Source organism: Salvelinus namaycush, chromosome 20, assembly GCF_016432855.1.
Source record: "Salvelinus namaycush isolate Seneca chromosome 20, SaNama_1.0, whole genome shotgun sequence".
NCBI lineage: Eukaryota > Metazoa > Chordata > Actinopteri > Salmoniformes > Salmonidae > Salvelinus > Salvelinus namaycush.
The window spans coordinates 18417818-18434831 of record NC_052326.1 but is presented as its reverse complement, the minus strand read 5'-3'; the positions used below and the strand labels follow the sequence as shown (position 1 = coordinate 18434831).

General features: G+C 45.9%; 1 protein-coding gene across 4 annotated transcripts in view; it reads right to left on the bottom strand.

Annotated features, from left to right (window-relative positions):
- LOC120065099 (membrane-associated guanylate kinase, WW and PDZ domain-containing protein 1-like) overlaps positions 1 to 17014 on the bottom strand; it is a 200243-nt gene that overhangs the window by 23684 nt on the left and 159545 nt on the right. For 3 of the 4 annotated variants that reach the window (XM_039015817.1, XM_039015820.1, XM_039015818.1), the window contains exons 7-12: positions 15980 to 16015; positions 11722 to 11779; positions 10729 to 10832; positions 9654 to 9773; positions 8039 to 8224; positions 7116 to 7748 (exon numbers count right to left, since the gene is read on the bottom strand). In XM_039015817.1, the coding sequence (XP_038871745.1) occupies positions 7116 to 7748; positions 8039 to 8224; positions 9654 to 9773; positions 10729 to 10832; positions 11722 to 11779; positions 15980 to 16015 (1137 nt within the window). The remainder of the gene's footprint in view (positions 1 to 7115; positions 7749 to 8038; positions 8225 to 9653; positions 9774 to 10728; positions 10833 to 11721; positions 11780 to 15979; positions 16016 to 17014) is intronic. The other variant, XM_039015819.1, reaches the window with a different exon arrangement.

Sequence of the window (17014 nt, the reverse complement as noted above, 5' to 3'; positions counted from 1 at the left end):
TCCCCTCTTCTCCCCTACCTGCTCCCTTCCACTATAGCGCTCTCCTCTTCTTTCAGCAATTGTTATTCTCTTGGCATACCACAGCCACGCCCTACTCCACTCACCCTGAACACCATTTGACCAGCCCAGCCTCTGTGTGTTTGTGTCAGTCTCTTCTTGATTATCCTGTGTACTACGTGTCTAATCTGCCTCTGCAGTATGTTGCACGACTCCACACTGGCTACTCAGGGTGGCCATTAAACCTTCATATACTCTGCAGCAGAGCAGCCTCTCCTCTCAATCTCACCTCCCCTCAACCTTCCCCCACTCTACCCACGCTATGCTCTCATCACCTCCCCAAACTTTCCTTCTCATCCTCTCTCAGCCCCTTCTCTTCACTCCTCTTCTCTCCTGTACTAACCTTCCCTCCACAGCCCTCCTCTCTCTTCTCCTCAAACGAGTCACACTACCATTTATGGTACCACCCATCTCTCTAAAAACACCAGATGATTGGGAGAAGGGGAACTGTACAGTTCCTAAGAGAGCAGCACTGAGTTTTAACAGACCTTTAGAATAATTATCAAATGTAGAGCCATCTGCCCCTCCCAGGAGTCAGACAAAGTGACAGTGCCAGAGACAGGTTAGGGGTGTCCTAAACGTGCTAGCTAGTAGCTACTTCACTTCTCACTCTGTTTCAGGGGTAGGGTGGTGCTACTGGGCATGTGCGGAGCCCTGGATCCGCCGGTGTTCTTATCGATGCAGCTTACAGCATCATCCACCCTCCATCTTTTAATTACACACAGGGGGACTAGCATGGCTGGTTCTCACACTGATGGACTGCGCAGGAGAGAGAAAACACAGGCCAGCCTTCTTTTCAAACTCAAAACACACTACTGAACATGTCTGTCACATGGATTTAGGTGACTGATCAGCAATGGTTGTTTTCATCTGAAAACAGCATACCTTCTATTTATACACTACCGCAATATGTGATTTATTCATTTGCCATTTTTGGTGATGCCATCATGCCACTTCAGTTGAAATCCTCCGCCACTGCCCTCACGTAGGCTGTAGTGGTCACTAGGTTGCTCAGTCCACAGAGAGAGGCCGCAGGTCAGTCTGAGAGGGCGCTGGCCACAGCGGCTGCTAAACGGAGGCTATTATTGAGGCGATTATGATGTCCAGCGGGGTGGGAGGGGGTACACCGGGCCCAAGTCTTGGCCCCCCCTCCTTCATCTGGCCTCAGATGGATGGCTTCCGACAGCCCAGCCCATCTGTCACAACGGCGCCAGCAACAGGCGCACAGGGGACTGACAGATGGTCTCTTGGCAACGGTTGCCTCGGCAGGCCGGTCCAGGCTATTTCACAGTACAGACTGAGCCACATGTCATCAATGTACAAATAGGCTGTCACGGACGTGACTGTGATGACCAATGCAGATGTTTATTTACCCAGGGTAGCAAATGTATAGAAGATGGGATTGAAAGTGACATATGTGCACCCCAGTCCTGTGACCAGGAAAAGGTGACATGGAAAAGGTGCAGGCGTTAGCAACCTCACCTTTGAATCATACACCCACAGTATAGGAACACATGAGTTTCGCTACACCCGCAATATCATCTGCTAAAAATGTGTATGTGACCAATACAATTTGATTTGATAGAGGAAAGCCCCACTGCAGAGTGCTGCAGAGTATTGTCATGGAAACAAAGGAAGGCCGAGATGGCTGAGATGTACGACCACCCCACCCAGGCATGGAGGTGTGAAGAGAAGGGGGAGGAGGGGAGGTGGACTCACCTTGTCCTTGTTACGCCAGTGACTCTGGCTCATACACAAACAAAGCCCGTCGGCCAAAAGTGCAGGGGCAGAATCTGGAGGCCAAGCTGCTGGCACTCTGTTCCTCGACCATTGGATTTCTGTACAATTTCTCTGCAATGCCATTCATTATCAGCGTTGAACGTGAAGTCAGCAACATGTTATGCAAAGCATGCTTTCAGCCCTTACATGGTTCCGTAAGCCAGCCTAAGATAGATCTTTGTAGATGTTTGGCATCACCATCATCAAACCATCATCTAACTCAGTTTAGGAGTCTGAAATGGCTGATCTACTGAGGGAGTCTGCTCAATGTCTATAACAATTTCATCCTGTCCTTTGTTTTGTTATGTGTTACGTGTGTAACCTACGCAAGCCCAGTAGGCTAGGCCTATTATTTTATGTTCATACATTTTTAAAACCATTTATTTAACAAGACCACAATGGAAATTCGTGTTATCCTCTATGATTTTATATGCATTATCCACGTGTGGTTGTATTGCGTTTTAAATGGTCAAATAAAGCTACACTATACAGTATATAAAAATGTGGGCACCCCTTCAAATTAATTGATTCGGCTATTTCAGCCACACCCGTTGCAGACAGCCATGCAATCTCCATAGACAAACATCAGCAGTAGAATGGCCTTACTGAAGAGCTCAGACACTTTCAACGTGGCACCGTCATAGGACCTTTCCAAAAACTCAGTTTGTCTGCCCTGCTAGAGCTTCCCCGGTCGACTGTAAGTGCTGTTATTGTGAAGTGGAAATGTCTAGGAGCAACAACGGATTACCCACAAAGTGGTAGGTCACACAAGCTCACAGAATGGGACCGGCGAGTGCTGAACCGCGTACAAATCATCCTTCCTCGGTTGCAACACTCACTATTCAGTTCCAAACTGCCTCTGGAAGCAACATCAACACAATAACTGTTTGTTGGGAGCTTCATGAAATTGGTTTACATGGCCGTGCAGCCGCACATAATCCTAAGATCACCATGTGCAATGCCAAACGTCAGCTGGAGTGGTGTAAAGCTGGCCGCCACTGGACTCTGGAGCAGTGGAAACGTGCTCCGAATCACGTTTCACCATCTGGCAGTCCAACAGACGAATCTGGGTTTGGCGGATGTCAGGAGAACGCTACCTGAACGAATGCATAGTGCCAACTGTAACGTTTGGTGGAGGAAGAATAATGGTGTGGGGCTGTTTTTCATGGGTTGGGCTAGGTCCAGTGAAGGGAAATCTTAATGCTACATCATACAATGACATTCTAGACGATTCTGTGCTTCCAACTTTGTGGCAACAGCTTGGAGAAGTCCCTTTCCTGTTTCAGCATGACAATGCCTCCGTGCACAAAGCGAGGTCCATACAGAAATGGTTTGTGGAGATCGGTGTGGAAGAACTTGACTGGCTGGCACAAAACCCTGAGCTCAACCCCATCAAACATCTTTGGGATGAATTGGAATGCCAATCACTCAACATCAGTGCCCGACCTCAATAATGCTCAATAAGTCCGCAAAGCAATATTCCAACATCTAGTGGAAAGCCTTCCCAGAAGAGTGAATGCTGTTATAGCAGCAAAGGGGGGACCAACTCCATATTACTGCCTATGATTTTGGAATGAGACGTTCGACAAGCAGGTGTCCACATACTTCTGGTCATGTAATGTATCTATCTACATTAAATCAATTCCTTTTGTCTCTGGGTGGGTGTGTTCGTGTCTCTGTCAGCAGCAGAACGTCTAGAGCAGGGTGGAGATAAGTGACGTCTCCTTCCTAGCAGCACTCTGGCTTCACTTCTACAACAACCCAACACTGAGCAGAAACAACCATCTTACAAGGTGCTCTGTCTGAGAGGGACAGTCTATCATGCTCCACAGCACTTAAAGCTCCCCGTGAAGACACAGAGGAAAGAGAAATATTAGCTAGAATATTACACTTGTTGGACATTGGCTTAGAGACCTTCGAACCCACTGCAGGTGTAGATTGGTCATTTCGCTTCAGCCCACTGGCAGAAAGCAACAGTGTAGTGGATGGATAGGTTATTATCAGACTGGCACACATCCTCATTCGCCATGTCAGTCTCTAACCCGGTTCATCCTCCCTCCATCGCTCACTCCGCTCCGGGGGAATGAGGAGTGCAAGGGCCCAGTCCCGTCGGGAACAACCCTGTCACCTCTGATGGATGTCTCAGAAGATGAACAGATCGACAGGGGTGTCGCTGTGCCACTCTTTCATCATCCTCCCGCCTCTGACATCCTCTCTCCTTCCTCTCCTCCTCTGAGGTGGTTGAGATGCTAAGCCTGTGGTGTATGCATCTACTGTATTGTCCACCATGCCCACCCAGCCTAACAAACAAGTGAATGGATACCTTTAAAGCACAGGAATGGGACTGACTTGGAATTATCTGGGTGGATAATGAGGGAGGCTGTGGCGCTACAGAGAGCTAGCCTAGCGCTCAGGTATTCTCCTCACAATGGCTCTGCATGGAATACAACCGATGCTGGCTGCACCACCTCTCCCATCCCCGTAGACCACTGACATTTACACCCATTCATAGGCGCACTTCAAGGAAATTCACGGGAAGTGCGTGTCTTTAGGGGCTAGAATGAATTATGTCAGTGTCATAATCAGAACGTTTCAGCAGGAAGGCAGAGAAAAGGAGCACATTAGGCAGCATAATTAGACAAATGGAGGGATGGGCATCATAATGGATTCCTTGATGGAAGCTCACACCTCCTGGCTCAAGAAGACAACAGGATGCAGAACAACAAAAGACGGGAGACACACCCACACAGGACCTTTCCTGTATCGTATACACATGGTTCAGTATGGAGACTTATGCAGTGTCCACCATCACCAGTGAGAAAGAGGAGGATGAGAAGAATCCAGCGAGAATCTAGTGTTGTGCTGGGGAGTCAGTCAGCTTACTCCCAGAGAGGGGAGAGGAGCACTGTTGCATACACAGGCCTTAATGAGCTCAGTACACTGTACGCACTGAGAACCCCCGGGATTGGACCGGACGCTCGGGTGGGAATCTGTACACACTGGAATGGGGGGATGGGAAAGGAGGAGGAGGAGAGTGAGGGGGCAGATCTCTGCCAATTAGAGTTTTCCTCTGGCTCCCTGTCAAAGGCTTGTAATTGGCTGTGTGGACTGACTGGTGACACTCTCATGCCCAGAGAGAGAGAGAGAGAGAGAGAAATAGAGCAAGCGAGAAGGCAAATGAGGGAGAGAGGCGATGCTGATATCAGACCCCCCAATTAGCGGCCAGGCCTGAGGAGCGCAGAGCAGAGAGTAATTAATCCTGCTGTCTGCGTGGGGCAGGCAATATCTTAGCTGTCTGATCCACACACACACACACAACCCCAGAGCGCAGACTGAGAGCAATGATCACCGAGAGAACAGCGCTTTATGACATGTAGCACCCACTGAGAGAACAGCGCTTTATGACATGTAGCACCCACTGAGAGAACAGCGCTTTATGACATGTAGCACCCACTGAGAGAACAGCGCTTTATGACATGTAGCACCCACTGAGAGAACAGCGCTTTATGACATGTAGCACCCACTGAGAGAACAGCGCTTTATGACATGTAGCACCCACTGAGAGAAGAGTGCTCAATATGAGACGAATTAAGTATGTGAACCATAGAGAAAGAGAATTGTTAATATTTGTACTACGCATACATGACACTCATGAGTCAATAGGTTCACCACATGTTTTCAAGGTAACTTGCAGAAGCAATCCTCTACTGAGTAGTCCTCTGCTTTCCAGAGAGTAGTGGACACTCTGTACAGAGCCACAGTATGTCTCTGCTTTGCTCTAAAGACATAGACAGCAGCAGTAAAAAGTGCTTTCAAATCAGCTCTGTCTTCCATCCATGACACATTGAGGAATGATCCTCTAACTGTCCCGCCCACCCTTCTCTCCACTCTCTGGTCCAGGGAGTCTCTGTTAAACGCACAAACATTTTGTTTTATTGACAATCCATAAAAAGCGGACCATTATGGCTGTAGCGTTTTATGTGCTTGTACACAACCCCCTCAGACTAATGGTGGCCATTAATAAAGCAAGACAGGGAGAGGAACGGAGCCATTTGTGATAGCAGAGCATCCAGTCAATGTCCTGTTCCGTTCCTCAACACTCAGCATTACAGGACGGATGTTCAGGTCCTTCAATTCCACAAATTAATAATTCCCGAGAACTTCCAATGCCAGTTCAGACCACTCTGTCTCAGTGAAAACTTTCCAATTACATGTCTCTCTCAGTGTGAGTCAGGGCTCTTTGTGGAGGTGTTTTCTGGGTAGTGGGTACTGTCTGTCTGGGGATTGGAGTGAGACCAAAATTCAATCATCCCCCTCATACACTGAGTCTTCTCTTCAGCTCTTTTATGACACCGTTTTTCCAATCATACACCTAGTCAAAAACCTGTCCCGAGTTCTCACTCGACACAGACACAGTCGAATCTGCACGCTCGCTTGCATAAACGCTCATGGACACACACACATACACACAAAGCTAGGATGGAAAACAATGAGACACCCCAATTGTATCTCAATAATGTAACTTTCTCTTTTGTGTTGTTTTAGGGATAACCTATCCTTAGTCAATTGACGCACCGGTGCATCAATCTAAGTGACATAATAAAACAATCCCCATCAAAATCTGTCAGTATAAACTATGTCGCCCTTCCGCATCTGCGGTGGGAGGTGACCGAGCTACATCGGTGTTTATCAGACCATGAGACATCCCAAAAATCTGTCTTCTCAAAAAACGTCCGTAGCGTCCGAACGGTTTGGCCTATAAACTACTCTATGGAAAGGAGAGACTCTCACAATGGTGTTTTCCGTTTTGCTCTACCACCCCCACATGTGTCAAGGGACTCATCTGAAATAAGTCGGTAACGCTGATGTGCCATCTTCTGTCTGTAGCGTCCGAAGCGTTTGAGCTACAACGTAATACAGGACTCGTTAACCCATACAAACGAATGGAAGTATAGAGGTAGTTTTGTGCCAACAAAAATAAGGGGTTAAATATGTGTCCAAAAAAACATATTTCCTGATCTCCTAGACTTCAAAACCTTATTTGTCGTGGCTAATTGAGGTAAGACAGTAATTCTTCTCATAGATTATGCATGTATGAACTACACATTGACACATTCAACCCAAAGTTCCAGAGCGTGTCATTAACGCTTATCCAATCCAAAATATGTTTTAGCATCTTCCAGATTCACGGAGAGAAGAGGCGGGAGTAAGAGGAAAGCTTGCCAACCAGAACTCAAAACTTTGCATGTTGTGGCCGGTTTACTGTGTCTATGTCTTACCTCCACCTCTCTGCACCAGCATGGTGACCTCACTTCCTTTGGGGCACTTGCTGAGCAGGTCCACCACCTGGTTGTGGCTCATGCTCTGGACGTTCCTCTTGTTCACCTCCACGATAATGTCCCCCTCCTTCAGGCCCCTGCAGCGGGGGTAGTCTACGATCTGTTTGACCCTCTGTCCTCCCCCTGCAGGGCTGTCTGCGATGGTGAACCCAAAGCCTTTGTCTCCCTTCTCCATGTGCACTGTGATCAGCTCCGGCTGCGTCGCTATGGATGACGCCAGCGTCACAGAGTCGCTGGGGTAACTGTGCGAGCCGTTGGACGCCACCTCGGCAGAGGAGGGGCTGTGGGGTCCTGACTCTCTCGTCCCATTAACGGGGCCTCCGGTCTGGCTGCCGTGGCTGGACGGAGAGTCGTAGCTCGCCTGGCCGTTGATGATGATAGGCTCCTTGTCCACGATGGCCACGGAGGTCACCAGGCTAGTGTTGGGGTCGTCTGGGTCAAAGGGCAGGGGGTAGCCGCGGCAAAGCTCCAGGTTGACGATGGAGCCGATCTGGATGGACTGGAAGACCTTCACCACCTGAGCGTGGGTGTAGCCCAGTACGCATGTGTCATTGACACTCACGATCACGTCACCTAGGGGAAGAGAAGGTGAAATTAATGTTGGATAATTAGCTCCATGTCACAAACTGAAATCATGGAAGTAACACTTGAACTGTATATTGCTCAATTAGAACACCTACACTACACTATTAAACCTACACCATTCAGTGGTCACCCACCAGGAGAGCACCAGCTTCAGTTAATCAACCAACCTTGATAAGTCAACTGTTTTAGTGCAGGGTTGGAACAGAAGCCTCTGTAGCTCTCAAAGAGTTGGTGACCACCTCTTAATAATGACACTGAACAACAGAGCGGAGGCCCACCTGTCTCCATCTTGCCGTCGACGGCAGCAGGTCCATCCAGAACCAGACTCTTGATCTGTAGGAACTCATCAGGCTCGTCGCCCCCGACAACGGTGAAGCCGAACCCTCGGTGGCTCTTCCTTAGTTTGGTGTTGATAAAGGTTCCCTTCAGCTCCGCCGGGTTCCTCGTGAAGAAGGGCTTCCCTCCTGGGGAACAGACACACATAAGCCTTACACACCTTTCATAAGGACCCATTGATCTCATGTGCTGTGCAAGCCAAAGGAGGAGGGGTTACCCTAAACAGTCTTGGCTCTGGATCAGTGAGTGCTCTATAAGAGATGTGTTGGTTTGATGAGCTCCATTAATCATAAAGGGACTGATTAAGTTCGATAGATTAATTAGGCTAAGAGGGATTCCAAGAGCTAGGGTGCAGCAGCCTGGTTGTGCCTGAGAATAGGGGTAATCCTATGGGTAAACCCCCCAGACCTAGCTCCAGTCTGTGGGGGCTGCTATCCCCTATAGAGTGCTACACTATTGGGTAAAACCCAGGATTTTATCTGGGTCTGGCAGCATGGTTAGATAAGTAGTAAAATAATACTCACTGTAAATTCTAAAAGTGTATGATTACACTGTGGTACAGTTCTATATACACGGCAGCCATCAGTTTAAAATAGCTTTTCAAGGCTTGACACTAGGATGGGAAGGAAGTGTGTGTTTGTGAGTGTGTGTGCGGGGTTATTGTCAGACTAATTCCCAGTGATTTAGAAACAGATGTTTCTAAGCGTATGCGTAATAGCCTGGCGTGCCACCAAGACTGCCAGTGTATAGAGACCAAGACAGTGTATAGAGACCAAGGCAGCACTGAACTCTCTCTACTCTGGTACACTCTGGAGTCTAGACATGGAGTTGGCAGACTCATATAGCTTAGGCAAATGGACACCCGAATCGGTCTTATGAAATAAGAACTGCTACAGTCTGGTGTCTGTAATCTAGATCCAAGCCCTCGGTCTCTTCTACTATGACTGGCTCCAGTCATGCTGTCAGTTGGACAAATGTTCACAGAGTTTATATGAGAGATGGAGTGGGATATTCAGAGTTTATTGAAGTGATATATTGACTGTGGAAGGAAGCGGGTGGAATGAAATGGGAGACATTAAAGCAGGGAAGATGGCCGTGAGGGATTGGAGAGTGACTAACAAACCGCAGATGCTACACTTACATGGCGGAGGAGTACAGCTTATGCATACAATGTAAAATGTATTACCCTTGGAGTCAGCCAGTGTCCTTGTGTTTGCCTTGAAATAATTCAAGACACAAGAAGCAGACCAAGTGGGTGTAGGAACTTGAAAGCAGGGTGACTTAAAAGAACTGGGTAAAAAGAGAGATTTGTGTGGTGGAATCTCAAGGCCTTGATTTGCTTTGGACAGCGCCGGTCAGGGGCCTGAGCTTACAGAGATGGAGAAAGACAGAGAGTGTGAGTGAGTGAGAGTGAGAGAGGCGAACGAGAGCGAGAGGAGTGAGAGAGGAGAGCGAGATAGAGTGAGGCACGTGATGAGGGAACACATCCACAATGTCGCAAACAGAAATGGACCAATAACCTCACAAAACTAGGATATTGACCAGACCAGGACTCACGTTTTGGCCCGATGAGGGGCGGCAGTGGGGGTCTGGCTTGGGTGTCCCTGTAGGTCTCCTGGTGGTTGGCGGTATAGTTGGCCAGGGGGGCACCAGCAAGGGTGGCATCCTCTATCCATTCTGGAACAGCAAAGGGCACACTTCCTGTCTCTGGTGTCTGTACAGTTACGGTGATCCTTATGGTTCACCACAATGGGTGGCTTGAAAACTACTGTACTGCATTGAGCCACAATGGCTGCTGATTAAAGTAATACCATGTAATACAATCTCTGATCGATCAAAATGGCAGCCTTACTTTGTAGTGTATTGGAGGCTTAAGTCTTCATTAATATTCTCAGCATCAAGATTCAATCAATGAAAGAGTAAAAGTCATAGATATCGAGCGTAAAGAGATATTAAGCTTAAAGGAGAAAAAGTCAGCAGGTAGGTAATCAAGTCAGAAGCACATTTAGCTGAGTGTGCAGAGCGGGGACCAATAGGCAGGTTCCTAGTGGTGTGACCTACATGAAGAGAGGAAATGTGGAGGACATTCTACATATACATAGTGGATGTAAGGAAGTGTTTGGACAGTGATGCTAAACTTTTTAATTTGTCTCTATATTTCAGCAAAATGCTGGACGGACAGAGCCAAATGTAAAATGTTTGCATCACTGTTCAAAGACATACATAGCATACTGTGTAGACTAAAGAGACCTAAAGCATATTTCTGAATTGCTTTTCACTAGGAGAACAAGACCCAGAAATATTATAACTATCATATGGTGATACATTTTCATTGCTGTAACAGACTTTATGTATTATTGTCAAACCAAAAAACTTACCTAGACCTGTAGACTTACAAAATCATTCATATTAGCACAAATACTTTGGAGAGAGTATCAGTGACACTTAAAACATTGCCAAATTAATAAAAAACATACCTATTTTCAAGGCCATAAAAATAAATCATAGGTATGCCTTTATGGTTTCTCGATAGCAAATCATAAAGAGAAGAGAGCAGGGCAGAAAGACAGACAGACACGATCACAGACATGGAGAAAGAAAGAAATGACGCCCGGCGGGGCTGGAAACGAACCTCGGATGTAGCGCTCACCTTCTGGTGGCTGCTGTTGCTCGAGCTGCTTCCGCCGCTTAGCCTCCAGTATAGGGTTCTCATACTGGGTCTTCCTGTTAATGTGACTGAGAGAGGGAGGAAGAGAGGGAGAGATGGAGGACAAATTTGGACAACGACAGAGGAAAGTAGAAAGATCATTAATTGGAGTCAGCAAAATAAAAAAAGAGAGCAAGGGGGATGATGACAGGAAATACATGGATATGAGAGAAAGAAGAATAGAAGTAAGCCAAAAAGGTGAGGCAAGGGATGGAGAGGGAGAACGAGATACAGAGAGGCAGTAGTGATGGAGTTAACACAACACACAATTAGAAAAAAAAGTCTCTGGTGGCCAATGCTCCAGGAGCCAGGGCTTAAGTCAGGGAAGTCAAGTATGGTACAGACAGTGCTCTGTTGGAGCCGACGAGACAGAGACGATGAGGCCTGAATATCAACAGCATCACACAATCACTAAAGAACACTGCTTCAGGAGGTTAACAACACCAGCAAAACACGTCATACCACAAACCCAGCAGGGAATTAGGAGAGCAGTACACCGCACCGTAAGGAAATTACACTTCAAACAGTACAGAAACATGCTGGGAAATTATGCAGTAAACAGGAAAAAAATAGGAATAATATATATTGAAAAATCTCAGACAAAAAAATGTGCCTCTGCCTCTAAGGTATTGCTTTGAACAACATCAAAACATATGCATGCATTCATATTAATGCACAGGCTCAAGGGTCTCCCACTAGATGAGACATTACATGTTTCTAAATGATCATGACAGCAACAAATGGCCTATTTTTACCATAACAGACTAGACCAAAATAACAGCCGTCTGGTGTACTGCATTTGATGTTGTTTTGCATATTCTGGGCCACTGCCCAGTGTCAAATGCATTCTGAATGTACAGTACAGTGAGGTAGTGAGACATGCAACAGATACATCCGGAGGTGTGTGTCACTACTTACTCCACATAGTAAAGCCCATAGACTGGGTCCTCTATTTTCTCCCAGCCTGTTGGCAGCTCTGGATAGGACATAGAGAGAGGTGGAAAAGGCAGGATGTTAGAGATGGTGTCATAAAGACCGTTTCCTACCACACACAGCCTGTCAGTCACCTGGGAGTGAACAACACTAGAGAGGCTGTCTGGACCTGGCTCTTGGCTCCTGGCAGGACACGGCTGACATTTAACACATCAGATAAAGAACTACAGGAGGGCTTTGACCAATCACGATCAACCCCGCGCCCAGATGGAGAAGAGGAGCTGGTGGCAAGGGGGTGGTGGTCTAAATGTGGACAGGGTTTCAATTGTGTTTTGCAGTTTAAAAATATCACGGTGAAGAAATGTTTTCTTATTGTTCATGGCAGTAAGGGAATCTGACGTATAACGCGACTGACATCCTTGATGTAGGTGTGTATAAAATGGTATTCCGTGTTGTCATTGATTGGCTTACCACTGTCTATTTCAAATGGCATTGGAGACCGTCACCAACTGGATGTCCTTGATCCTGTATTACTCACTCTGGTCGAATTCATTAAGGATGCATTCTCCTCAAGAAGCCTTTCTTTCAGACACACATTTTATCTGCCCTGACATCAATGCTGAGTATGGCCTGACAAAACTGCCATGAATGGCCTGACAACACATCCAGAAATCAGGACTGAATGGATCTAGACATGGACACCTCAGCTGTAACGGCTGCTACATTGATACAGTCTCAGTATGTCTCAGTATACAGAGCAGTGTGATTAAAACAGCTGAGACAGAGCTAGCTACTGTACTAATGGCTATGAAGGCAGCAGGTAGCCTAACGGTTAGAGCATTGGGCCAGTAACCAAAAGGTCGCTGGTTTGAATCCCCGGGACGACTAGGTGAAAAATCTGTTGATGTTCCCTTGAGCAAGGCACTTAACCCTAATTGCTCCTGTAAGTCAAGTGTCTGCTAAATGACTAAAATGCTAAATGTATAGAAACATGTCAGAGGGCTGTGGTTACAAACAGATGTCTGTGACTGACTCCTCTGCTGTGCATTATCAGCGCTGCATGTCATTAGCCCCAGTTTATTATATCTCAGTCTATATTCTGAGTGGTGTACATTCACTACCCCTCAACCAGCTTTAGTGGATGTGGAGGCAAGGTGTTAAGGGGGTGTTGTGTTCGGATCATTCACAATACACAGACTAGGGTTTATTTTTCTCAGATGTTCTGAAGGGAAACAGTCAACCTTGAGCCAGTAGCACCTGACTGTAAATTCTAATCACTCACCTTATTTCACACCAGAGTGGTGGTATTCCTATAAGAGATCTGTCTGTGTGATATTATCGCTAGACGCCAGAGCCCTCATGTCACTACTGGCCTTGCTGATACTGAGTGGCTGCAGTGGGACGAATCTGACACCTATCCAAAAGAGCTCCCCCGCTCCACGTTCCCCGGTCAACGCCAATGCACACTCCAGCTCAAGGGGGACTCGGGTGACAAATTGCCTATTAAACTGTTTGCATCTCATTCGGTCTTCCTGACTATTTGATTTCTCCTGAGCGAGGGGTTGCACAACCGGGGCCATACATCTGCTGTCCTATACACAACTGGAGTAATTGCCTTTTTCTCCATGTATCGGATTTCACAATCGATACATATTGACTGTGTTCATCCAATCTGAGCAGCGGTATGAAGAAGGGATGCTCCTGTCCTGAGCTGGCTGCTGTTCACAACATGGAGACCATCTCAGAGGCAAAACACTGGTCTAGGATCAGCTTACCCTCACTTACCTCAGACCTAACCTTAACCCAGGTGTGCACTACTCCTTGTCAATTCATTGATCAACTGATATCACTGATTGAACTGGTATTGCACACACCTGGTTCCCCAGTCTAAATCAATCTCTGGGCTCTATTTTCGGCTGCTGCTGAGGCGCAATTGTCAAAAACACCTTATTTTGCAATTTCGTCATGTAAAAACTGGTGCACTGGCATTTTCCACCCTTTGCACCAGGTTCGGCAATTTATCTGTCTAACATCAGCTTGCTGGTGCTGAGGTGTGGAAATATTATAGGTGTGTACTTAAAAAAGTGCCAGTATGCCAATTTCAGTCATCGCAACTAGGGATACTTAAGACCGACCAGAAGCTGGTCTTAACGTAAAGCAATTGGTTGTGGAATAGATTTTTCCAGCGGAGGCGCACCCACTAGCCTTATGTACGTCACTAATGTTTTATTAAAGGCCCAATGCAGTCAAAATTGTTTTATATATCATATTGTACAACAGCTGATGGAACTAACACTGCAAATGTGTGAAAAAATGTGATCAGTGTTATTTCCTGACAGTTGCTGGGTGAGAATACAATCTACACAAGATCTTCTAATCAGTAGGTTTGCATGGGCGACATCACCATGCGGTAAGTTGATTGGTTAATAAACCAATAACAAAGAGAGTTCCAAACCTCCCTGCCAACAACAGCTAGACCACCTCCAGGAAATCCTAGCAAAATTGTTGCTTGAGAAATAGTTTACTAAAAAGCTACTTTTTCCCATTTTAATGGAAATCTGTTACAGTAGTGTACTTATTGTTACCCAGAAAGGATTTAATATTGATAAGAAAACGGCTGCAATTTAGCCTTTAAACATTATTTTTGTCCAGCTTCCGTGAAAAGTTTGGACTCAGCCTTTTTAGGAATATCAAGTTATTTAAAAAGACTGCTTATTGTTTTTAGTTGATCATTTTGTCAAAAAACGCATCCCCTACTTTCGTTCAGTCAAATCTCGTGAATTCTGATCATTGTCTGTGGCGCTGAATCTGCTTGTAGGCTATATTTGCCTGTTTGTTTGTTTACCTTTCATGTGGCAAAGTCACTACTGGCCATATCAACAGTGATGGTAGGATCTATCTATCTATCCATCTATCTATCTGTCTGTCTATCTATATTTTGGAGCAGTATAATGATGAGTGGACATTCACGCTTTTTCTTTATTTTGGATCTTTTTCCAGCTTTTGAGAAAAGTTTGGATGCGCGTAAAACCCTCCATAGTCTACGCTGTCTTAGGCATAATATTATATGAGCACGGGGAGCAATTATGGTGCCTGTAACTGTATTTAGACAGCCTTTTTAGGTCTTATCAATAGTAAATGTAATATTGCTTATTGATGACTGGTATGTCCATGGCTCAGATAATGCATTTTACAGTAGTCCTCTATCAGTGTGAATGCTATGTTAACAATATAATTTCCACATTGAAGACATGCAATCACTTAGAACAATGTGGACGGCAAACATGTTCAACATATTGAGCGAATATGGGATAGGCTGACATTTCTTTATTTTGTTTCTGTCGGCTATTTAACAAACTAGGCTAGAACGTACTAACATTGGAATTGGAGTTGATGACAATAGAATACATAAAAGACTGTAAATACACAACTTGAAGCAACCACATATTTACCACGGAGCACATTCTGAACGGCCAGTGAGGGGGTCAAGCCTCGACACACCTTCATCTTGTTAATTCATCAAAACTCAGCCCCCTCAAGCCACCGGCAGCTACCGCGGCTATAATTCTGGTTGTGAAAATAGCTAAAATATTTCTGACACTCCCACCAACCTATAGCACTAGCATCAGTCATAAGACTTACCATTGCGTTAGATTTGTTAAAAAAGAGCCATCTGATTAACAGCCTAGAACAAAAATCTTCAGACACTGATGACTCTCGAGAATTGTGACTATTCACCGAAGCATTCACCATTGAAATAAAATAGTAGGCAGCAGTTATCAGAGCCATGGCTGTTAGCCTCCCTCTGGCTCCAGAGACTGATGCACCGGCAGACAGTGGTGGGTAAAGTGCTCTCTGTTATAATATGAGCAACAGTGGATGGAATGATGGGGCTTGAGAGTGAGAGGTCCATTTGAATGAGAGGCCCATTAGGAAATGATCATCACGCCAATGTGCCCCTCGTGAATGGTTCTCTCTGTGTTACTGCATGCTGGCTGGCCAGGCGAGTGCATTAACACTGTAAGAACTGCCTGCTCTGCAGACACAGAGGAACGTAGATGAACACACACACGTCTTTCAGTCTTTCACAGCCCAGGTGTTATAAAGCGTTTGATTACATGTTTACACCCTCTAAGCCGAAAGGGAGAGGTGTTATGCGCTGTAATAAGCCAGGGTGACATTGTCAAATACACTAGACAGGTTTCCCATAAGACACAGCAGGGGAGAGTGGAGACAGGCCTACCTAGCTCACTGTCCATCTCTTCTGTGTGTACCCCTTCTTCTCCAGGAGAACGCCAGCAGACCATGGGTGGAGGAACCGGTAGAGGAGAGGAGAGTGAGAGGGGGGATAGAAAGAGAGTGAGAGCAGCAAAGGGTTAGTGATTGATTTTACATTTAAGCCTCAAGCAAGCCGAGAGAGCAGCAACATTTGGCTCCATACACTTTTAAAACCATAATGTGTCCGGAATCATGACTACTAACCGGGACTAATTAGCTCAAATGGTTTGTAAGGTGTAAATCTATACTAAATCCCTACATGCACCATGACAATAGCTCATCGCTCTATATTAGCCACAGTCTGTACAATAACGTTAAGTACAAAGAACATGTCTCTGAAGAGCTTTCTACTTCACCATTGGGTGGCACTGTTTCATACCAGGTGCATACTGTACTGTAGGTGCATTTATGTGAAATAAATGAGTCATACCATACAGACAGACATACAGGTAACTGCCAAAGTGAAATAAATAAACAAATAAACAATCAAGGATACAAAGTATATTGAAAACAGCTGCTTCCACACAGGTGTGGTTCCTAAGTTAAGTAAGCATTCCATCATGCTTTGGGTCATGTATAAAAATACCCAGTTTCCCATTATTTTGGCTACCATGGCTAGAAGAGATCTCAATGACTTTGAAAGAGGGGTCTCAAAGGAGCATAGGGGGTTTAAAGGTTGTGTGTGTGTGTGTGTGTGCGTGTCTCAGTAACCAGATATCAACCTATTTGAACACTTCCGGGAGATTCTGGAGCGGCGCCCGAGACAGCGTTTTCCACCACCATCAACAAAACACCAAATGATGGAATTTCTCATGGAAGAATGGTGTCGCATTCCTCCAGAGAGTTCCAGACACTTGTAGAATCTATGCCAAGGTGCCTTGAAGCTGTTCTGGCTAATGGTGGCCCAACGCCATATTAAGAAACATTATGTTGGTGTTCCCTGTATTTTGGCAGTTACCTGTACATTTTAATACGGACCATCTGAGATTGGAGTGGGTGA